The sequence below is a fragment of the Theropithecus gelada genome, chromosome 6 (genome assembly GCF_003255815.1).
Source record: "Theropithecus gelada isolate Dixy chromosome 6, Tgel_1.0, whole genome shotgun sequence".
Classification (NCBI taxonomy): domain Eukaryota; kingdom Metazoa; phylum Chordata; class Mammalia; order Primates; family Cercopithecidae; genus Theropithecus; species Theropithecus gelada.
In genome coordinates, this window is record NC_037673.1 from 172,787,181 (window position 1) to 172,810,899 (window position 23,719).

Sequence of the window (23,719 nt, forward strand, 5' to 3'; positions counted from 1 at the left end):
GGTCCAGAGCCTCACACACCAGGGAGAGAGTAGACAAGGCCCTGCTAAGTCCTCTCCACTCAGGGCTGGCCTCAACACCCCTGGGCCCCGAGTTCTGGCTCCCTTGAGTGGCTGTGCAGATGGCGGCCAGGGCAGGCCGTCTGGAGAGATGCTCCAAGTCTGGGGCTCTGGCCCTCAGCGCTCGGGCTCCAGTTTTGAGACCTTGGGTAAGTTCTATGGCTCCTCTCCTCCTCAGTCTCTAGTCTGTAAAGTCGGGTGATCGATAATAACTAGGCCACTGGGGGAAAGGCCTACATTGAGGGGTGAGACAGAGCCCCTGAGGCCAGCCCGTCCTGCCTCTGCTTAGCCTGTGACCTTGGGGAAGTCAGTAAAGTCTGGGAGGCTGTTTGTCCAGGTGTGAAGCGGGGTGAAAGCATCCTCCTCGGTGGGTCAACAGAGGTTCCCTGTGTGTGTGCCGGTGGGTTGTACCTGCCGACTTTTCGGGTCTGGGTCTGCATTTGGAGGTGTGCGCTGTGTGGGTGTGGCGCGGGGGCGTTCCCCTTTCTGACTCCTCCTCCCCACCCCGCAGCTCTCACTACTGGAACCCCCAGATTCTGCAAAGGGGGCAGGAACCGTCACCGCATTGTTCAATGATGAAAACCGAGGGCTGCAGGAGTGCGCTCCCTGGAAGACCCAGGAAGACGAGTCTTCCCGAATCCCCCACTGTCCCTCCATCTCACTCGTCCTCCTCCCCCTACTTCCCAGCCCCCCGCACCAGCTCGACTCGAGCTTAGTGGCTTTCAGGCAACGGAAGCTGTGTGACCTTGGGCAAGACACGGACCCTCTCCGGACCCCGCGGCGTTCCGACATCCAGAATGCAGTAAGGACGGCGCTGGAGTGCAGCGGTCTGTTCCCCGGACCTGCAGCCGCTCCAGGGCAGGGCTCTGGCCGCTCTGGCTCCCCGGCGGCTGGCACAGGGGGCGTCGGGGAAATGTCTAGGACGGACATGTCGAGGCCAAAGAACTGCAGCGTCTCCGGCTCGCGGTCCGTGACCCGCCCGAGGTGGCGGTCGGGACGTGCGCGGGGCGCAGGGCACGCGGGGGCTCAGAGTTCCCTGGGGCTCCCCGAGCTGGGGCGTTTGGACCTAGCGGACCGGGAGAAGAGCGGCACAGCTCCCGCTGCCGGGCCCGGGACTGCGAGCTCCCACCGTGCAGGCGCCGGCAGAGGCCTGGCGGGAAGCCCCCGCGTGCGCTCCTCCGCCGGCCCGCGGCCGCCCCCTACCGCCGCGTGCTCGCCGGCCCTGCGCCCGGGGCGCTCGGCGCAGGGTCCCGGCCCGGCGTTACCTGGGGCCGCGGCGGGGCTCCACCCCCTCCCGGCGGCCGGCGCGTCGCTCCCGCTGCAGCCCGGGCTCGCGGTGCGGCTGCGGCCCGCGCGCCGCCTGCCGCGGCCCCTCTCCGGCCCCGTGCAGGGGAACCGTCCGCGGACCTCACCGCCCGGGCGCGCGGGGCCCACGCCGGCTGCGCAGCTTCCAGGACCCCCGCCCCGGCCCCTAGCGAATGGAGCTGCCTGGACCGCACCACGCGTGCGGGAGCGCGGGTGGCGCGGGCGGGGCGGAGCCTCTTTCGGCCGCGCCCGCCCAGCGTCAGTCGGCCAGGGGTGCGTAAGGGCGCGGCGCCTGGGGCCTGGCAGCCTCCGTGACCTTGGTGGAGTGACTTCGTTTCCTCGTCTGTGAAACGGGAAACAATACGACCCCGTGGTCGTTCAGAGAATCTTCGCTTCCCGGAGAGTGTGTCCCCTCCCCCAGCCCCGGTGGGCGCGGGGGTAGCTAATAGAGAGCTGCTCTGGGGTCAGCAGATCTTGGTTCCCCACTTTGGGCCATTCTCTGAGCCTCAGTTTTCAAGTCTGCGGAATGGAAGTGATGATACTTTCTTCAGAAGGAGGATGGGAGACTCCAGTGACAAAAGACAAGGCGGCCGGCAGAGACGTGGGGAGGGATTACGCTCCCCGCAACCCCTGTGTCCCCATCGCTAGAGCCAACCTGGACCAGGGCATGGCCGGCACCTGCTCAGGCCGCGGGTCCCAGCCAGGGAGGGGAGCGCCCCCGCCCCCTGGGCGCATTAGGCCAGCGAGGGCTGCACCCTGCCGCGGGCCGCGCTCTGGCTGGCGTGCAGGTGGTGGTAGTCCATGCAGACCGCGCCTTCTGCAGGCTGCCCAACCAGGTCGTCTTCTCAGCCCAGGTTTAGGTCCTCTGCGGAGGGCTGATTAGACGGTAGAGCGGCTGCCTCCCGGTCTACTTAATTTTTAAAGCTGCCGTTCGTTGACAGAACAGCTAACTAAAGGAGAGCTTTAGAGGGAATGAGTGCGCTGGAAGGAGGCTCTGGGGTGGGGAGAAGTTGGTCTCATGGGTCCCCAAGTTCGTTCTTTCTTTCCTTTCCTCCTCCCTCCCTCCCTCTCTTCTCTCTCTCTCTTTCTCCCTCTCTCTCTCTCTCTCTCACCTTTTCTTTGCTTGCTTTCTTTCTCCTTTCTTTTTTTGACGGAGTCTTACTTTGTCGCCCAGGCTGGAGTGCAGTGGCACGATCTTGGTTCACTGCAACCTCCGCCACCCGGTTCAAGCGATTCTCCTGTCTCAGCCTCCCGAGTACCTGGAATTACAGGTGCATGGCACCACGCCCAGCTAATTTTTTGTGTTTTAGTAGAGACGGGGTTTCACCATGTTGGCCAGGCTAGTCTTGAACTCCTGACCTCGTGATCTGCCCGCCTCAGCCTCCCAAAGTGCTGGGATTACAGGAGCGAGCCACCGTGCCCAGCCCCCAAGTTCTTTCTAGGGTGGAAGGCTGTGAGTCTGTGACATCACGGGGATATTCTTGGGTTGGTTATTTGTAAGAGCAATGAAGGGACTTTGTACCCTTCAGAGTGCAGCTTCTGGGCAGGACTGGGGAGTTGAGGGATTGAATGCATTCACACCAGAGAGTCCCCCTCAGCCCAGACTCTGCAGGTCCTCTCTGAGGCTGTGCACTAGGTGGGCGTCAGAGATATTGCAGGTGAAGAAATGGCAGCTCAGAGGGAAGGAGACACTTGCCCAACTCCGGGGCAAGCTAACACTTGATTTCGACTTGACAAATTTCTCAGTATGTAGTGGGTGCGCATAGCAAAGACAGGCAATGAGAACTTTTCCTTTTCTTTTTTTTTTTGCGGGGGGAGGGGACAGAGTCTCACTCTGTCACCCAGGCGGGAGTGTAGTGGTGCAATCTTGGCTCACTGCAACCTCACCCCACCCCACCCCCAGGTTCAAGCAATTCTTGTGCCTCAGCCTCCTGAGCAGCTGGCACTACAGGTGCACGCCACCACACTGGGCTAGTTTTTGTATTTTTAGTAGAGACGGGGTTTCACCATGTTTCATGTTTCACCATGTTGGCCAGGCTGGTCTTGGACTCCTGGCCTGAAGTGATCCGCCCACCTCAGTCTCCCAAAAGTGCTGGGATTACAGGCGTGAGCCACTGCGCCTGGCCGAGAAGTTTTTCTGATTAAAAAAAATTTTTAAGGCACACACTTCAGACAGTGACTGTGAAGGAACCCTGATGTGTATCTAAACTGTTGCCTCATGTACATCACCCCATTACTTACCCTGTGCTAAGTGCTGTCATGCATTACATCATTACTCCTTAGAGCAGGCCTATGAGGTGGAGTCTGCATTAGGCCTCTTTTCAACAAGGACACCAATAATGTGGGAGATGATGTACCTTGCCCAAGCCCCCAGCAGGTAAGTGGTGGGGAGGATTAGAACCCAGGTCACCTGAGTCCATATCCTGGGCTCTTAGCCCCACTCTGCCTGGCTGCCTGCTGTTCCATGAAGCCAACCCTGGACCTAGACCTGGACCTGGATCGTCACAGCCCAGATCCCCGTGTGCTTCCCAGGCTGCCTTGTGGCAGGTGGATGGTGCCCCTTGAGATGGGCAGGGCACCATCTGGCCACACATCTTGATGGGTCCAAAGGTCTGGGCAGGCCAGGACACACCTCTGGCAGCCAGAGCAGTGACTCGGAGCTGTCGGCCTCAGCCGTAAGGGCAGGGAGGGAGGGCAGGGGCTTGGATTGGGGTCTGCCCTATTTGGGGCACAGCAGAGTGACCAAGCTGACTCCCATGATCTGAGGCAGAGTGGGGAGCCTGGAGCCTTGGGTGGGGTCACCTGCCTCGCCTCTTACCAGTTAAGCCACAAGTGATGACTAGTGCCTACTTCCGTCAGAAAGGAATCTGATGGCTGTGGCAGGAAAGTCAGGGGCAAGAATTGTTGCACAGACATGTGCTAATATCCCGGTTCTGCCCCTTCTGTAATCTTGGGTGGTGATCTAACCTGCCCAGGTGTCTCTTTTCCCATCTGTAATAGGGGAAAAAAATCATCCCTGGAGTTACTGGCAGGATTAAATGAGGTGATATTAGTAGTAATAATGCAATGGTCGCCACCATGCCACCATGAAAACTAACATTCATCGAGACCTTACTGTTTTGGGCACTGTGCCTGGGACTTTCAATGCGTGATTTCATTACATCCTCACCACCACCTTCCCAGGTAGGCATCATGGATTACCTGCAATTTCCAGATAAGGAAACAGTCTTAGAGGGGTTATGTAACTTGCCCTGCCAAAATTGAACCCATTTGTGAGTATATAGTAGGTAAACAAAAATAATAAAAATAAAATAAAAAATTGTAGCCGGGCACAGTGGCTCACGCCTGTAATCCCAGCACCTTGGGAGGCCGACACGGGTGGATCACCTGAGGTCAGGAGTTCAAAACCAGCCTGGCCAACATGGTGAAACCCCATCTCACTAAAAATACAAAAAATTAGCCAGGCACGGTGGCGCGTGCCTGTAATCCCAGCTACTCTGGAGACAGAGGCAGGAGAATTGCTTGAACTCAGGAGGCAGAGGTTGCAGAGAGACAAGATTGCGCCATTGCACTCCAGCCTGGGCAACAAGAGTGAAACTACGTCTCAAAAAAAAAAAAAAAAAATTGAACCCAGCTGTCTGCCCCAGGAGGAGCCTGGTCTCTTAACCCCTGCATTGTAATAGTTATATCAATTGCTACCTAGTGTCTGCAGCCTCCTTTCCTCAGAAACACTTCTCAAAAAGAGGAAAAGTGTCTTGGCTATCAAAACTCGGAACTGCATCATAGCTCATAGCTCCCAGAACCTGCTATATGCAAAGTAGTTTTTTTTGTTTTGTTTTGTTTTTGTTTTTTTTTTTTTTAGACGGAGTCTTGCTCTGTCACCCAGACTGGTGTGCAGTGGCACGATCTTGGCTCACTGCAACCTCTGCCTCCCGGGTTCAAGCGATTCTCCTGCCTCAGCCTCCTGAGTAGCTGAGATTACAGGCACCTGCCACCGTGCATGGCTAATTTTTGTATTTTTAGTAGCAACAGGGTTTCACCATTTTGGCCAGGCTGGTCTCGAACTCCTGACCTGGTGATCCACCCACCTCAGCCTCCCAAAGTGCTGGGATTACAGGCACGAGCCACCATGCCTGGCCTATGCAAATGTTTTAAAATGAATGGATGCTGGACTTAATGGATCTCAATTCCCTTTTTGCTTTGCCTGCTGGGAAGCTCAGAACCTGATTCATGACCCACCTATACAATTACCCAGAACTTGAAGGCAAATATATATATATAATTCGTTTATTTTTTGACAGACAAGATCTCGTTATGTTGTCTGGGCTGGAGTGCAGTAGCTATTCATAGGCACAATCTCACTACTGAGCAGCACCTGAGTTTTGACCTGCTCCGTTTCTGACCTGGGCTGGTTCACCCCTTCTGAGGCAACCTAGTGGTCCTCCGCTCCTTGGGGTTCACCATATTAGTGCTGAATTTAGTGTGGACACCCTGTCAACATAGTGCACTACAGCACAGAAATCCTGGCCTCAAGCCATCCTCCTGCTGCAGCCTCCCAAGTAGCTGGGACTACAGATGCACACCACTGCCCCCAGCTCAAGACAAGTATTTTGTGGCCTCAATTCAGGCATAGATTACCCTTGTTTTTCTCACTTGGCTTCCCTTCATCTGGGCTTCTTCTCCTTTTTCTGCTCATGGCATATATATTTTGTTAATATGTTTTACATTTGGAGAGTTGGGAAACAAACTATTAAAACGCCTGACTATAGCAACTGCCTGATACACAGTCACACATCCCTTAACAACGGGACACCTTCTGGGAAATGTGTCATCGGGCAATTTCGTCGTTGTGTGAACATCATACAGTGACTTACACAAACCTAGATGGTACCACTTACTACCCACCTAGGCTGTATGCCACCAGCTGTCCTCCTGGGCTGCTAACCTGTGCAGCCTGGGACTGAACCAGACACTGCAGGCAACTGTAACGCAGTGGTAAGTATTTGTGCATCTAAACACAGAAAAGGTGCAGTGAAATACGGTATTATACTCTCATGGGACCACTATTGTATGTGTGGTTCGTCGTTGATCAAAACACAGATATATGGTGCATAATTATGTATCTATTGTGAATTAGACATGTCCTCTGCCCACAAGAAGAGGGCCACCCAATGGTGATGACCCAGTGTTGTGCCTTAAGAAAGTTGTGCCCAGGGTCCCCTTTCTGTGTCAACTGTGATGGCTGAGCCAAAGGGAGGATAAGGAGGATTTGTGACTGAGTCCCTGCGGGAGGCCACCACATCGGACAGCGCTTAAAGCCAGCCTGGGAGCCGGGCTCCGTGGCTCATCCCTGTAATCCCAGCACTTTGGAAGGCTGAGGCAGGTGGATCACCTGAGGTCAGGAGTTCAAAACCAGCCTGGCCAACATGGTGAAACCGTTTCTATTAAAAATACAAAAAATTAGCCGGGTGTAGAGGCGCACGCCTGTAATCTCAGTTGCTCGGGAGGCTGAGGCAGGAGAATCGCTTGAACCCGGGAGGCAGAGGTTGCAGTGAGCCAAGATTGTGCCACTGCACTCCAGCCTGGGCGACAGAGTGGGACTATCTCAAAAATAAATAAATAAAAGGCAGCCTGGGGGTGGATGAAGCCCCTGGGGACGGGCAGATGCCTTTGGAGGGACTCAGTGCGGGGTCGGGTCAGTGTCAATAGGCTGGAAAGTGGGTTGTCCAGGCTCAGGTAGCCCCCACTCCTCCATGAGAACCTCACAGGGAATGGTCTGGCCACGCAGTGTTTGATTGTAACACTGTTTCACCGCTTCCCTCTCCTGACTTAACCCCCTACTTTTCCACAGATCTCCTGTCACTGAAGACTTGTAGCAGGCAGGGGACGGGGGCTCTGGCATCACCTCTAACTATCACCGTCCCGCCTCCAGCCTGCCCCAGGGCTGGGCCTTGTTCCCAGGTCCTCCGGGCTCAGGGTTTGTCAGGCCCCTTCTGTGGTGTGGGCCTCCAGCCCCAGGAGCACCAGGAGCTCTGGAGCTTTGGTCTCTTCCTCCTGTCCGGGGCTCCCAGCTCTACTCAGTGCCCCATTAGGAGTCAGCCCGCTCCTAGGAGGTGTGGTCTCTGGCAGGGTTAATAATTGCTCAGTGGAGGTGGAGATGGTGCCAAAGTCTGCTGGCCACATAGCTGCGGGCCGCAGAAGGTGCTCAGCTGTGCCCCGGCACCTGTCTGGCGCCTGCCTGCCACCTCCGTGGCGAAGGGGACACAGGTAGGGACCGTCCAGCCCATCGGGAGTCTCTGGGCCAGAGATATTTGGTGGGGGTTGGGGGAGGTCCCTAGAGCCAAGGCAAGCTTGGGGGTCTTTAAAGTCTCCCCTGAAGCTGGGCAGGGGAAGTCCCACGCTGGATGGGGCAGACCCGGCTGGAGTCCCAGCCTGCTGTGAGGCCTGTTTCTTTGGTAAACGTGGGATAATAATACCTCCTTCCCTGGGGGCTGATGGCCCCCTTCCCATCCAAGTCCTCGCAGGATGATTCTTCGCAGGATAGAAGGGAGGCAGGCGCCCCTGGGAAATGAGGGAACTGGCCTGGCCCCTTCACAGGATGCTCGGGGGTTGAGGAGGGGAAGCTGACCTGGGCTCTTACCCCAGCTGCTCTGTTCACATCCCAGCTCCACCCTGACCTTGGTGGGCTACTTCACTCTTCTGGGCCTCCGTTTCCTCATTTATCAAATGGAGATGAGAAGAGTTCCAGAAAGGGCCTGAAGAGCCCTGAGGTGAAGGTGGGCATGTGGCCTGTGACTGAGCCCAGTGCCACCTCAGCCAGTACTAGGAAGTGTCAGGCAGGGACTGACCCAGGCCGGCCCCGGCTCTGCCCAGTCTGGGCCCTGCACATCTCTCTGCCCTGGTAGAGGAGGTGGGGACCCAGCTGACAGTCGGCGCCACGCTGCATCCCTCAGGCAGGCATGTGCTGGGTTGGGTACCAGGCACAAGGCAGGGTCCCAGTGAGCAATGAGGTCCCATTGATGGAAACAGGTTATGGCCCGTGTGTAGACTCCATGATTTTTATCCTCACTCCATTTCTCAGCAGGGGAAACTGAGGCCTGGAGAGGGGAGAGGGCTTGCCTGGAGTTGCATGACAAATATGTGAAATGCTGGCATCTGAACCCAGGGCCATTTGACTCTGTATGTGTCTGCTGGGCCAGGTGGCCTGAGCCATAGGCACTGGGAAGGCCTGTGGCGGGGAGCTGGTGTTCAGGTTCCACATCCTTGCTCCACGCACCCAGGTTCAGCTGGAGTCCGCTCTGTGGGTGCAGGCATGGCCTCCTGGATCAACGGAGCCCAGACCAAGGCTTGCCCAGGGACCCCTGGATTTGGAGGCAACCTGGGTCTAACCTGCTGTCCCTGGCTCACCCATCTCTGGGCATCTGTGAGCCTTGGTTTCCTTGGAATAATAGGATAGGATAATTCCTGCTTGGGAACAGCTGTGAGAAGTCAATGAAAAAGCAGAAGTGAAAGTGCATGGCAAGCTGGCCATGTAGCGGTGGTGGTGCTGGGGGAGCTCTGTAGCATCGTGGCTGATTGCACCCCGGGGGCTCCCCGCACTGAAGGAGTACCCACCTCCCCACCCTGACCCTCCTGGAGGCCCTGGGAAGTCCGGGTATCCTCACTCCCAGTGGTTCCAAATTCTAGAAAATCTTGGCACCATGGACTGCTCTGAGATGCGGCTGAAGCCCCCTCCTAGCCAAGGCTGAAGAGCTGGCACCTCCTGGGTCAGGTGGGACTAGTGAGGGTTCCTGGAGACTACACATCTCATGGTGTGGGGGCCAGAGTCTCCCTGATTCTCCTGTGTCCTTTTTGGTCTTTCCCTAAGCACTTTCTTTTTGAGACGGACTCTCACTCTGTCTCCCAGGCTGCAGTGCAATGGCGCTATCTTGGCTCACCGCAACCTCTGCCTCCCTGGTTCAAGGGATTCTCCTGCCTCAGTCTCCTGAGTAGCTAGGATTACAGGCACACACCACCACACCCAGCTAATGTGTGTGTGTGTGTGTGTCTGTGTGTGTCTGTGTGTGTGTGTGTGTGACGGAGTCTCGCTTGTCGCTCAGGCTCGAGTGCAGTGGCGCGATCTCAGTTCACTGCAACCTCTGCCTCTTTGGTTCAAGTGATTCTTCTGCCTCAGCCTCCTGAGTAGCTGGGATTACAGGTGTGCACCATGATGCCTGGCTAATTGTTGTATTTTTAGTAGAGACGGGGTTTCACTATGTTGGTCAGGTTGGTTCAGACCTTTTCTGAGAGGCCGGAAAGAACAGGAGTGGCCAGAGGGCTTGGGAACAAGGAAGCAGTAATTTCTGGAATGTAGATGACCCCCATTTTAATTTATTTTATTTTATTTTTATTTTTTGAGACAAGGTCTTGCTCTGTCGCCCAGGCTGGAGTGCAGTGGCGCGATCTCGGCTCCCTGCAAGCTCCGCCTCCCAGGTTCACGCCATTCTCCTGCCTCAGCCTCCTGAGTAGCTGGGACTACAGGCACCCGCCACAATGCCTGGCTAAGTTTTTTTTTTTTTTTTCTTCTTTTTCTTTTCTTTTTTCTTTTTATTTTTTTGTATTTTTAGTAGAGACAGGGTTTCACCGTGTTAGCCAGGATGGTCTCGATCTCCTGACCTTGTGATCTGCCCACCTCAGCCTCCCAAGGTGCTGGGAGCTCCCAAGGTGGTGTGAGCCACCGGCCCAGCCAATAGTTCCCTTTTTTTTTTTTTTTGAGAGGGAGTCTCGCTCTGTCGCCCAGGCTGGAGTGCAGTGGCCGGATCTCAGCTCACTGCAAGCTCCGCCTCCCGGGTTTATGCCATTCTCCTGCCTCAGCCTCCGGAGTAGCTGGGACTACAGGCGCCCGCCACCACGCCAGGCTAGTTTTTTGTATTTTTTAGTAGAGACGGGGTTTCACCGTGTTAGCCAGGATGGTCTCAATCTCCAGACCTCGTGATCCGCCCGCCTCGGCCTCCCAAAGTGCTGGGATTACAGGCGTGAGCCACCGCGCCTGGCCAGTTCCCATTTTTTAAAAGAGCAAACAGAGAAAAGAGCCCGGGGACGTGGTTGTGCAGTGACTGGGGCCTCGTTTCACACCCATGCATCGGCCTGAGGCTGCTCCAGCAGGAAGAAGTGGGTGTCTGTCCGCAAGTCCCAGCCCAGGGGCAACTCCATTCACTCCTTTTCCATTTTGCCCCTTGCTCCTGCCCCTTGCTGGGGTACCAGGAAATTAGGAGCCCAGAGGGGGGGCCACCAACTGCCTGAACACAGCTCCATAGCTGACCTGGGCCTTACAGAACGGAGAGAATTTGCACATAGGCAGAAGGCAAAGAAAGGCATTCTGGGCAGAGGGAACGGTTTAGACAAATGAAGGAGGAAGGAAAATGCAGGGTGTGGACCGAGACCAGGAGCATTCAACACCACTGAACCTCAGAGTGGGAGAGAGCAGCTCGTGTGGAAAGCAAGACCCAGGAACTTAAAGGACCTCGCCCGCCAGGCTGTGGGGGCCTTCCCCAGCCCACACAGACACTGGGCTTTTCCCCAGGTGTCTGAATCCAGAGGCGGCTGCTCTGGACTGTAGAACACCAGCCTCACCATGATCATGAGGAGGCAGGACTGCGAGAAACCCAGGGCCAACCCCAGCAGAGCAGGAGGCAGGCGAGGCAGGGATGAGGCAAGCAAGAGCGCTGGCCTGGGAGGCAGACAGGGTGGCACCCCTGCTCTGCCTCTGACGCCCTGGGAGCTGCTGGGCAGGAACCCTGGCCTCCCGCGCTCATGTCAGTGTGCATAAAGGGGATCGATAAATCCAGCTCTTCCTTCCAGGGGGCGGCGGGGCCCACATGCGGGGGCAAGACTGCGTGTGCGTCACGCAGATGCAAAGGGCTGTCGCTGTTGCTCTGAGTGAGGGTCCACAGGCTTCTCGAGACCCTCCGTCCTGCCCTGTGAAATGGGGAGAGGAGAGTTGGGAGACACTTCCATGAGGGAGGAGTGTGGCGAGTATGGGGAAGGGGCTGTAGGGAGAGGCCCCTTGGGGACTGGGTGAAGGTCCTGGTTCGGGCTGTTCTCTCTCAACGTCACACGTCTGTGGGCTCAGCGTGGCTTGTGGGAAAATCGGGCAGCTCAAGAAGGAAAACCCAGGAGCCTAGAAAAGAAAGAAGGCACAGGCCTGGCTTGGGTTCTGGTCCCATTACTGGCTGGGCCACGCCCTTTCCCCTCTTGGACCTCAGTTTGCTGAGGATTAAATGGTAATGGGGGCAAAGTGCTAGCCTCAGCATGCGGCCCTTCCTTGCTGGTTCCCATTTGCCTCTGGGATTGGGAGGAGGGACCCTGAGGGCAGGAATCTGCTGTCCTGCAAGCTGGACCCAGGGGAACTCTGTAATGATGATGAATCCATCTTGACGCCTGCTGGGTGCACACCTACTGACTAATTGTCCTGTGGCAGTTGACTCATTGCTGAAGGATAGAACATGAGAGAAAAAAGTGATGAGGGAATTAGGTCCCAGATTACAGCCTCAGAGGGATGCCGGGGCTGCATGCATCCAGCCCCTGGCTGTTCCTCACACCACAGACGCCTGTAGTCTAGCATTACCGCTAATGCGCAGCTCACCTGCATCTCCACCGCCAGCCCGCCACCACCACCATCTCCCTCCCACAACTGTCACCTCCACCTGCGTCTCCACCTTCATCAGCACACACGTCATCAGCACGTCCATCCCCACTTACCACCACCAGTGCCACCCCTACCCCCGAGGGATCCCTATCCTGATATTGGACCCTGCCTCCATGACCACCTCAGCCACTGCCCTTGACTCCAGCGCTAACCTGTCGCCCTCCAGGGCATAGCTGTAGCCACATCTCTGTCCCTGTCTCACTGAGGATTGTGGCTCAGCACTGCTGGGTATTCTGAGGATTGAGAACTTACTAATTCCCCTGAGCAGAGGGGCACAACTGTATTTATCAGTCTGGCTGAGTGCAGCCCTGCCGTCCAGCATGTGGGCTGTCCCCAGCTGTCATCTCCGGGGTTCTTGGCAAGCCAGCATTTTCCATAGCAACTTCCCAAGGTTCCCCTGGCTAGAGTCACATGGAAGGTAGCATCAGAAAGAGCCCCAGGGCCCCTCCACACATAGCCCTGGCCCTGCCCATTTAGCTCTGACCTCTGCAAGCAGTCTCAGACCCTGGGGAGCGTGGACGGTCACCAGGGAGGGAGGAAGCTGTTTCTATGGTGATTGCAGTGGGAGGAGCAGGCATAAGGTGAGGACAACCCCATAGAAGGAAGAAGGTTTGCATTTGCTGGGCGCCTATTGTGTGCCAGGCGCTGAGGTGGCACATTCTGATTCCCACTCATCCCCGCTGCCCGCCCTCACCGCTTAGTGGGGTTATTATTCTCCCAGGGGAGGGAACGCTTAGAGAAGGACAGTGAACTGCCCAGCGAAGCTCTGCTGCTTCTTGACTCTAAACTCAAGCCAGCCTCTTCACCTCTCTGAGCTTCGTTTTCCCCATCTGTGAAGTGGGTAGAATGGTACCAGTCTAGAAGGGTTTTTGTTTTGTTGTTTTTGTTTTGTTTTGTTTTGTTATTTTTGGAGACAGTGTCTTGCTCTGTTGCCCAGGCTGGAGTGCAGTGGCACAATCTCTGCTCACCACAACCTCCACCTCCCGGGTTCATGCCATTCTCCTGCCTCAGCCTCCTGAGGATCACAGGCGCCCGCCACCACACCTGGCTAATTACTGTATTTTTAGTAGAGACGGGGTTTCACCATGTTGGCCAGGCTGGTCTTGAACTCCTGACCTCATGATCCGCCCGCCTCGGCCTCCCAAAGTGCTGGGATTACAGGCGTGAGCCACCACATGCGGCCTCCAGGGGTTTTTGTGAGCATTACATTAGCGCCCGGCTCAAGTTCTGGCAGGCGGGAGGTGCTTCCTCCATGGGTCTCTTGCTATTCATTGCCGTAATGTTTAACAGTTGTTGAACATCCCAGCCAGGGCTTGTCCACATCTTTCTTCATCATTGCCTGTGTTTCATGTTATGGTCACTTCCAGCTTCCCATGATTATAAATAATCACTCCTGGTGAACACCTTTCTGCAGAAAGCTTCTTATTTTATGTTAGTTGGATGAGTAGGTCAACAGGGTGAACATTTGGAAGCTTTGGGGTCCACATCTGAACTGGGGTTTTCTCTTCTTGCTAGGGCCCTGGGGCCACGGGAGGGCTGCCTCCTTCTCCCTGCCTCAGGGAGAGGCGAGGGCCTTGGGGTTGGAGAGCGGCTGTGATTCCCACTCGCTTTCAGCTGTGAGGGCCCCAGCAGCACACTCCCAGCAAGAGCCCATCTGCTCGTCTGCAAAATGAGTTGCTGTGAAGATGAAATTCTGTGAATCCCAAATATTCTACCTCCAAACTACAGCCCTGCTCTTGCCTCTTCTCTCCAGCCCTGCTGCCCCCAGTTCAGCCCGGAGACACACAGCAGCCAGAAAGATCTTAAGAGGAAATTAGTCCCTGCCACTCCCCTGCTTAAAACTCTGAAATGGACCAGGTGCGCTGGGTGGCTCATGTCTGTAATCCCAGCACTTCTGGAAGCCAAGGTGGATGGATCACCTGAGGTCAGGAGTTTGAGATCAACCTGGCCAACATGGAAAAAACCCCGTCTCTACTAAAAATACAAAAATTAGCTAGGTGTGGTGGCGCACGCCTGTAATCTCAGCTACTCGGGAGGCTGAGGCAGCAGACTCACTTGAACCCGGGAGGCAGAGGTTGCAGTGAGCCTAGATCGCCCCACTGCACTCCAGCCTGGGAGATAGAGTGAGACTCCGTCTCAAAACAAACAAAGAACCCTCCTCTGAAATGACCTTCTGTTTTCCTGTTTTCTGTTTTTCTTAGAATAAAATGAAACATCCTTCCTGTGTTTCACAGGGTGGAGCATGCTCTGGCCCTGAAAAATTTCTGAACCTGCCTCCCTCCCGTCATTCCCCACCTGTCTCCCTGCAACCCAGCCATAGGGACCTTCTCTGAACTCCTGGAATATACCTGGTTCTTCCCTGGCCCAGGCCATCTCTCATATTGTTTGTGCTACTTGGGACTCTCCCATAACAGTGCTCACCTTATCACAGCAATATGGGTATTTAATTTTTTAAAAAAATCAAATAGGCCAGTCACGGTGGCTCACACCTGTAATCCCAGCACTTTAGGAGGCCGAGATGGGAAGATCGCTTGAGCCCAGGAGTTTGAGGCTGCAGTGAGCCAGGATAGTGCCATTGCACTCCAGAATGGGTGACAGAGCAAGAACGTGTCTCAAAAAACACCTAACAGGCTGGTCCAAGTGCAGTGGTGTTTACAGCTAATTTATCACAACCAGTTGCAGATCGCTTTATTCCTTCTCCACTCAGACTGCTTCACTTGACTAACCTTAAAACAAACAAACAAAAATATCAAACAATACAACAAGGTTTATAACAAAAGCCGGCCTTTTCCTGACCCACACCCGACGTCCCCAGTATCCACTCTCTAGAAGCAACTGCTTTCATCTCCTTTGCCCCCTCCCCCCCCCCCCCTCCCTCCCTCCCTCCCTCTCTCTCTCTGGCTCTCTTTCTTTCTTTTCTTTTTTTTTTGTGGACAGTCTTGCTCTGTCACCACCTAGGCTGGAGTGCAGTGGTGTGATCTTAGCTTACTGCAGCCTCTGCCTCCCAGGTTCAAGTGATTCTTGTGCCTCAGCCTCCTGAATAGCTGGGACTACAGGCACATGCCACCACACCTGGTTAATTTTTGTATTTTTTGTAGAGACGGGGTCTCACAATGTTGGCTAGGCTGGTCTTGAACTCCTGACCTCAGGTGATCCGCCTGCCTCGGCCTCCCAAAGTGCTGGGATTACAGGCATGAGCCACCATGTCCAGCCCTTCCTTTCTNCGCCATCTCGGCTCAGTGAAAGCTCTGCCTCCCAGGTTCACGCCATTCTCCTGCCTAAGCCTCCCAAGTAGCTGGGACTACAGGCGCCCACCACCAAGCCCGGCTAATTTTTTTGTATTTTTAGTAGAGATGGGATTTCACCGTGTTAGCCAGGAGGGTCTCCATCTCCTCACCTTGTGATCCGCCCGCCTCAGCCTCCCAAAGTGCTGGGATTACAGGCGTGAGACACCGTGCCCGGCTGCTCGCTTAGTTTTTTACATGGTATCACAAGTTCATCCCTTCGCCCTAGCCAGAGGTGTAAATCTCCTCGAAATGTTCACGCCATCAGTTCTGTTTCCATGTGTGTAGACAGCCCTCGAAAGCTCGCTGAGCCCTTCCTCCCATCGGGACCCGCTGTGGTCTCAGTGCCCCTTTCCCTCTCTTCTATGTTGATCTCTCTGTTTCATTTATCTTGGCTTACTCCCTTCATAGAATGGATTATGTTCTCCAGTAGCTTCCCAAGAAAAGATGCAGAAGAGGTAGCATTTTTCACTTTGCATGTCTAAAGATGTTTTTATTTTGCTCTCATATGTGACTGATAATTTTGGTAGGTGTGGAATTCTAGGTTGGAGATTATTTGTCTTCAGTATTTTGCAGGCGTCGTGTTCTGGTTATTTACTGCTGCTTGATAGAATGCCCCAAAACTTAGTGGCTTAAACAATAATTTATTATTATATTTCCTGATTCTATAGGATGAGAGTTGGGAGAGGGCATACCAGGAATTGCTCAACTCTGTTCCATGGTGTCTGGGGCCTCAGCTGGGGGTATGTGAAAGATGAGGGGTTGGACAGTGGGGACTGGCTGGACATCTTGCTCTCCCTCAATGCACAGGCCTCTCAACGTGGGTAGCCTGGGCTTCCTTATAACATGGCGGCCTCAGGGTAGTTGAACTTCTAACAAGGTATCTCCAGGTTCCAAGAGCAAAGTGGCCCAAGAGGCCCAGGTGTAAGCTGCAAAGCTTCTGAATGCTGCATTTCTACCACATTCTGTTGATCAAGCAAGTCACTAAGGCCAGCTCAGATTCAAGAGGAGGGGATTAGACTTCACTTCTCAATAGAAGGAATGTCAAAGAATTTGTGACACCATTAATCTCCCACACACAGCTCCATTAACTCCAGGATTGTTACCGAAAAGCCCCATAACCTTCTGATTGTGGGTGTTTGTATGTCACTTGTTTTTCTCTGCAGAAGATTTCAGGGTCTTGTCTTTGTCCCTAGTACTCTGAAAACGCTTTGGCTTGGGTTTTCTCTTCCTTCCTTTCTAAAATTTGTTCTTGGAATTCTTTCAGTCTGGAAATGTGTTATTCGCTTCTACAAAATCTATTGTTTGTCCTCATTTGATAGTTTCCTTTCCCTGTTCTCCTTTTCTGTTTCTCTTTCTGGGACTTCTATGAATCAGACATTGGACCTCCTGGATCAATCCTGTAATTTCCTATTTTTCTCTCCTAGTTTCCGTATCTCAATTTTATATGCTGATCCCTCCATTACATTTTTAATTCCTGCATTATGTTTTTTTTTAATCTATAACAGTGGCTGTCAATTAGGGGTGATCTTACCACCACTCTCCGTCCCCCATCAGGAGACATCTGGCAATGTCCGGAGACATTTTTGGGTGTTGCAACTTGGGGGTTGCTACTGGTATCTAGTGGGTAGAGGCCAGAGGTGTTTAACAGCAAGGAAATATCAGCTGGGTATGTAAGAATTAGATAAAGGGTGGTTGTGGCATGGCTTTGGATTGGTTGGTTTGCATAGGAGAGGCAGGTCTGAAGGCAAAGTGCTTGCCGTCTCTGGAAATTAGCCAGTCTCTCCCTAGCCAGCAAGGCCCCAAAGATGTCAAAGCATCATAAAACACAGAAAATAAAAACAAATGGCTGGGCACAGTGGCTCACACCTGTAATCCCAGCAATTTGGGAGGCCAAGGCAGACGGATCACCTGAGGTCAGGTGTTCGAGACCAGCCTGGCCAACATGGTGAAACCCTGTCTCTACTAAAAATACAAAAATTAGCCAGGCATGGTGGCACACACCTGTAATCCCAGCTACTTGGGAGGCTGAGGCAGGAGAATCACTTGAACCCAGGGGGTGGAGGTTGCAGTGAGCCGAGATCATACCACTGCACTCTAGCCTGGGCAACAAGAGTAAAACTCCGTCTCAATAATAATAATAATAATAATAATAATAATAATAATAAAAAGACGCCAAAAAAGAATGATTAATATACCAGATTCAAGGGAAGAAGACACAGTCCTCACCTCTTGCAGGGAGGTATGTCAAAAGATCTGTGGTCCTGTTTGTCTGCCATGCCACTTAAAGTGGTTGCCTCCTTTTACTCTCATAGTGCCCACATTTCCCTCCTCCACAACAGGGATGCAGCACATTATTAGGTGGGACTTTGTTTACTCGTCTGCAGTCTGTCTCATTCAGAACCTGCACTGTTTGCTCACCATTGCCTTCCCATTGCTGGGAGCAGGGTCTGGCAGGTAGCAGCTCATGGACACCGAATAACTATTTACTGCGGGAATGAATGAGTGAATCAGGGTACTCGGTACATAGTAGGTGCTCAGGAAACGCCAGCAGCTATTTAAGATTGTCAGCCTTCCTGATGTCCCATGTTTCCCCAGCAGGTCTCGGGGGAGCATGGCGAGATGAATCTGAATGAAAAGCGGGAATGCTGTCCTGGGGCTTCAGGGCGGTGGTGCCAACCATGCCCGGGGAGCACACAGCCAGATCAGAAGCAGGATCTCTGACTGTTGAGGGCACACTCTGGGAGGAGGGCCTGCAGCTAGCCAGTGCTGGCCAGGGCAGAGTTCCTCAGAAGGGAGGGACCAGGAATAGGAACTCCAACAATGAGAAGGGCAAGAGACAGACTTTCCTTTTCCTGCAACAATAACTTCTAACATTCATTACGTACTTACTGTGAGCTAGGCGCTGTGTAAGCCTCAACACAAACCCCTGGTGTAGGTGCTGTTATTATTCCCATTTTACAGATGAGGAAGCTGAGGCCCAGAGAGCGTATGTTACTTGCCCGAGGTTACGCCAGATTTGGACCCAGGCTCTCAGGTCCACATACCACATTACACTCTGCTTTATCTCATGGGTGTTCTGGATAAGCCACCTGGGGTTGCAGTGACTCGCTGGCTCATCCATGCATTCCTTTCAGAAATACTCACTGAGCCTCCACTGGGCTCAGCCCGGTGCTTGGTCCTGGGGTCACAGAGGTGCATCAGACTTGGACATTGCCCTCACATCTCTTCTGGCCTGGTGGGAGAGGCTCGTTTGTAAGGAGATCACAGACACCAAGAGCTACAGAGGTTATTCGAGGGTCTATGGAGCATCCTGTGAGGTCACGACGGATGGATGGAGGAGGCAGCTCCTCCGTGGGAGCACTCAGAGGGTGTCTGGACAGAAGGGGATCCTGGAGTTGGTTTTTTTTGTTTGTTTGTTTGTTTGTTTTGAGACAGAGTCTCCCTCTGTCGCCCAGGTTGGAGTGCAGTGGCATGATCTCGGCTCACTGCAACCTCCGCCTCCCAGGTTCGAGCGATTCTCCTGCCTCAGTCTCCTGAGTAGCTGGGACTACAGGTGTGAGCCACCTTGCACAGCTAATTTTTGTATTTTTAGTAGAGATGGAGTTTTACTATGTTGGCCAGGCTGCTCTCAAACTCCTGACATCAAGTGATCCACCCGCCTCGGCCTCCCAAAGTGCTGGGATTACAGGCGTGAGCCACCATGCCCAGCCTTGGAACTGGCTTTTAAAAATGAAGAGAGCTCATCAGGTAGCAAGGTGGGGAAGAGCATTCCAAAAAGAGGGACGGGCAGTAGTAAGGGCAGGCAGAGGGAGCCCGTGGGCTCACGGGAGACAAGAGGTGGGCTGTGATGCAGGGAGCGGTTCGAGGTGAAGCTGGAGAGGTCGAGGCTAGTCTTTGAGAAGCCCTTTTATGGAGTCTGGACTCTAGCAACGGGGAGCCATCGAAGGGTTTTGAGCGAGGGCGGAAAAGATTAGATTGCGTGCAGAAGGATTAGTTTGGTTGAGTGGGATGGATTCAAGAGGCTGGAGGAAGGGAGGCATTGAGGAGGCTGAGGACAGTGTCCCTAGGGAGGGCAGCCAATATGGGATGGACAGATGCAAGCTGATTAGAAAGAGACAGAGTAGGCCGCACGGATTGGGCGTGGGTGTTCAGGAGAAGGAGGTGTCAGAATGGCGTGGGCAGGTGGGTGGCTCCCCGAGGCTGGAGCTCGGGAGGAGGGGTGGGCGGTGTGAAGGAGAGGAGTTCTGGTTTTTGATGCTGTTTCACCATCAGGGCTCGGCTCTGGAAGCCATCCTCCTCCCCACTCCTCCCCAGGGCTGCCTGCCCACTTCAGACGCTCTGGGGCAGGAGGGAAGGGGACGTGAAGAGGTGCCCAGGACCAGGTGAGCGTGCTTGGTAGTGTTAACTTCTTAAAAAACACAAAATACCAATCTAGAAAAAGAGAGGGGACTGTGTGCAGGTGGCCATCCCTCCGGCCAAGACCAGAGACAGACACTTCGAAACGGGGTTTGGGAAAGGAGCTTGGTGCTAGACAGGGTGGCTACACATACATATTCAACAGGTTACAGGAGGAGCTACGCATATTAATAAAGGAGCTCCTGACACATGCATGTTGAACACACGTGCATGTAACGTAGGATCCATGCTCACTTGGGGTGGCGACTTAAAATTTAAATGTATCACAATTACGCCCTGTACATCAAAACGTCTTTTTGGGACACAGAAGTTGCATGAGTAAGCAATCTCTGTATGAGCTGGAGCCAGTCTGTGGTCGGTGGGCTCTTATCAGGAGAAAGTTACTGAAATCAGTCTCTTGTCCAGTCAAGGCTGTGGTTATGGGCTGGGCGCAGTGGCTCACACCTGTAATCCCAGCACTTTGGGAGGCTGAGGCAGGTGGATCGCTTGAGGTCAGGAGTTCAAGACCAGCCTGGCCAACACGGTGAAACTCTGTCTCCACTGAAAATACAAAAATTAGCCCCGTGTGGTGGTGGGTGCCTGTAATCCCAGCAACTTGGGAGGCTGAGGCAGGAGAATCACTTGAACCAGGGAGGCAGAGGTTGCAGTGATCCGAGATCGTACCACTGCACTCCAGCCTGGGTGACAGAGTAAGACTATCTCAAAAACAAACAAACAAAAAAAGCTGCGGTTATGGCTGGTAGAACAGGAGCTCAGTTCGTCAGCATCTGTGAACTGGATGAGCTGTAATTGCTTTAATTTGGCTTTTCTCGAGGCCAGTGCTTATTTAGCTGCTAGGCCAGTGCTTATTTAGCTGCTAGAAAAAAAGAAAACCCTTGTGGCATTTAGAACAGAGTTTCTTCTTTAGGGCTGCCTGACTTCACCCTGGCCTGGCATGGCCTCAGGTCCTGTTTATAATTTGGCATCTTACTGCCACGGAATGTCTATTCTTTCAGTCCTGCGATCTCTATTTTAACATTAATGCTGGTCAGTTATTGTGTGTCGACTGTAAAAGAGAAGGGTGTAATGAGGCGTGATTGACCTCTCATCCCCTCATCCCGCCGTGGCTGGAAACTAAGTTTTTTATTTTTATTTTTTTTTTGAGACAGAGTCTCGCTATGTCACCGAGGCTGGAGTGCAGTGGTGCTATCTCGACTCACTGCAAACTCCGCCTCGCGGGTTCACACCATTCTCCTGCCTCAGCCTCCTGAGCAGCTGGGACTACAGGCGCCCACCACCGTGCCCGGCTAATTTTTTTGTATTTTTAGTAGAGACGGGGTTTCACCATGTTAGCCAGGATGGTCTCGATCTCCTGACCTCGTGATCTGCCCACTTCGGCCTCCCAAAGTGCTGGGATTACAGGCGTGACCCACTGCGCCCAGCCTGAAAACTAAGTTTTCAAAGTTTTACTGGGGTCTCCTGGGCCACAAGCGGGGCCATTTAGTCAGTGGGAGGCGTACGATTTTATTTTTAGTTTACAGTAGCAAATGTGTTCCTTAGTTTGCTTTCAAGCTTTAGTTTAATTCATTTTTGGAAAAGTTAATATATTCAATTAGCACAAAAGAGTATACAGTAAAAAACTGGGCACAGTGGCACACGTCTGTAATCCTAGCTACTCAGGAGTTCAAACCCAGAAGTTCAAGGCCAGCCTGGGCAACATAGTGAGACACTATCTCAAAAGAAAAAAGTATACAGTAAAAAGCCCTGTCTAACAAAAAGATTATAGAGTAGCATAGCGAACATAGAGCAGACAGACAATTTTCTAGACAGCAAGAAACAAAACATGTGGGGGCCCCTCCTGCTCTCCTGCTTTCTGTGGAGTGACACGTCAGTTGTCTTTGGGAATTTTTTTTTTTTTTTTTTCTTGAGACGGAGTCTCACCCTGTGGTCCAGGCTGGAATGTGATGGCGTGATCTCATCTCACCGCAACCTTCGCCTCCTGGGTTCAAACACTTCTTCTGCCTCAGCCTCCCGAGTCTCTGGGATTACAGGCACCCGCCACCACACCTGGCTAATGTTTTTTGTATTTTGGTAGAGACGGGGTTTCACTATGTTGGTTGGGCTGGTCTCGAACTCCTGACCTCAGGTGATCCGCCCGCCTCGGCCTCCCAAAGTGCTGGGATTACAGGCGTGAGCCACTGCACCCGGCCTTGTCTTTGGGCATTAAAAGAGCCTTGGCGTTTCAGGTCTCTCTGTGACAGTGAATCAAGTCCCCCTTTTCTCGTTTTCCCAAATGAGGGACAGCTTGCAATGTAAGATGACCAAAAAGCCTGGCCCAGCAGGGTTTTCTAAGGGTCTCTGTCCAGTTATCAATCAACAAGAGGATCCCAGAGTTATGCAACCCTCCCTAGACCCACCTGACTGGGGAACCCTTCTGCCGTGGCGCATCTCAGAGGGCCAGGGTTCCATGGAGCACAGTTTGGGAAAGGCTGCAAAGACAGCCATTAGATGTATCAGCCGGTGAACAGAGGACCCTGCCCACCCATAGTCTCTGGATGGTCCTGGACAAATTATGGTCCCTCTTCAGAGCCTTGATTTTGAAGGATGCTATTAGTTTGAACACTTCTAACAGGCAGGTGGAGATAGTGCAGTGGTGGAGAGAATGAACTCTGGACTCCAAAATGCCTGTGTTCCAAGCATGGTCTTGTCATTGACTCCCTGTGGCCTCAGGCAAGCCCCTTCCTATCCTGGTGTCTTAGCAGCCACCTCACAGTTGTAGGAATAACACAATTGCACGTCCAGTGCCTTGGAGCAGTTCCTGGTGCATGGTGGGTCCTGGATTCAGGTTCAGCCGTCGTGCTCCTCCCCACCCCACCTGGCCTCCCCTTGGTTCCCCCAACCCTGGAGCATCTGGAAAACGGACAAAGGGTGATAGAGGCCCTAGGGGAGAGCTACTAAGCGGCGGTGGTGGGTGGGCTCGGGTCAGACCCAGGCAGATGGGGGTCTGCCAAAAGGAGGGAGGCCTGAGTCCAGGAACCATTCCCTGACCCCTTCCCTTAGGTCCCTGCGGATGTGATGGCCTGGCTATGGCTGTCCTGCTTCCTGCTTCCTGCTCTCGTGGTGTCTGGTAGGTGTCTCCTCTCCCTGGCCACGCAGCCCTAACCTAGAGACCCTTGGCAGGACCCTCCGGAAGGGAGGGGGATCCCTCATCAGCGAACACCAGCTCCTATGGGCCAGCCCTGTGCTTGGCTGAGCTGGGGAGGCCTGGGGAGGAATCCAGGCCTGGACGGGTGGCCTGGGTGGCCATAAAGACTTGTGTGGGCTCCCAGGGGAGCAGGTAGGGGCCGGTTTTGCAGGGGTGTTCCAGCACTCTGTGTCCCTGCAGTGGCAGCCAATGTGGCCCCGAAGTTCCTGGCCAACATGACGTCAGTGATCCTGCCCGAGGACCTGCCTGTGGGTGAGTCCCAGTCCCTGTGTCTGCCCCACGCCAGGTCCTGACTCACAAGAAAGTCCTGGGGCGCCCTCTTGAGCCCCCACTGTCCCTGCAACTCCACGGCTTACTGTGGGACAGAGAGGACCTGAAGGCAGTTCCTTTGATTCCAGCAGTTTGTTTTCTCCTCTTCAGATTCTGGGTCAAGAGCAGTGTCCCCAAAACTGTGAGACGCTTCTCCAGGGGCCCTCACACCAGCGTCAAATTATCCGGCCTCCCCCATTGCCCATCGCTTTCAGTCTCTGACTGGAGGATCCCTTGGGCCAGGCTTCCTTCTCCTTCCTCACACTTGCTAATCTCTCCCACCTCCACCCTGGCCTTTTTTTTTTTTTTTTTTTTTTTTTTTTTGAGGGAGAGCAGGTGTCAGGCTCAGACCCTTTCACAGAAGCTGATGACTCACTTTGCTTCGTTTTTATTTGTAAAGTTACTTTCTATCTATGGCAGGTGAGATGGGTTTTACGACGTAAAGTTTGCTTTTTTTTTTTTTTTTTTTTTTTT

At 53.6% G+C, this 23,719-nt stretch overlaps 1 protein-coding gene across 2 annotated transcripts in view; it reads left to right on the forward strand.

The window, feature by feature from the left end:
• The first annotated feature begins 342 nt into the window (after positions 1–342).
• Positions 343–23,719, forward strand: part of CDHR2 (cadherin related family member 2) — a 53,480-nt gene continuing 30,103 nt past the window's right edge. The window contains exons 1-3 of one of the 2 annotated variants that reach the window (XM_025387144.1): positions 343–859; positions 22,792–22,858; positions 23,117–23,188. In XM_025387144.1, coding sequence (XP_025242929.1) covers positions 22,807–22,858; positions 23,117–23,188 — 124 coding nt within the window. In that variant the 5' untranslated portion in view covers positions 343–859; positions 22,792–22,806. Of the gene's footprint in view, positions 860–7,562; positions 7,630–22,791; positions 22,859–23,116; positions 23,189–23,719 lie in introns of those variants that run through there. The other variant, XM_025387143.1, reaches the window with a different exon arrangement.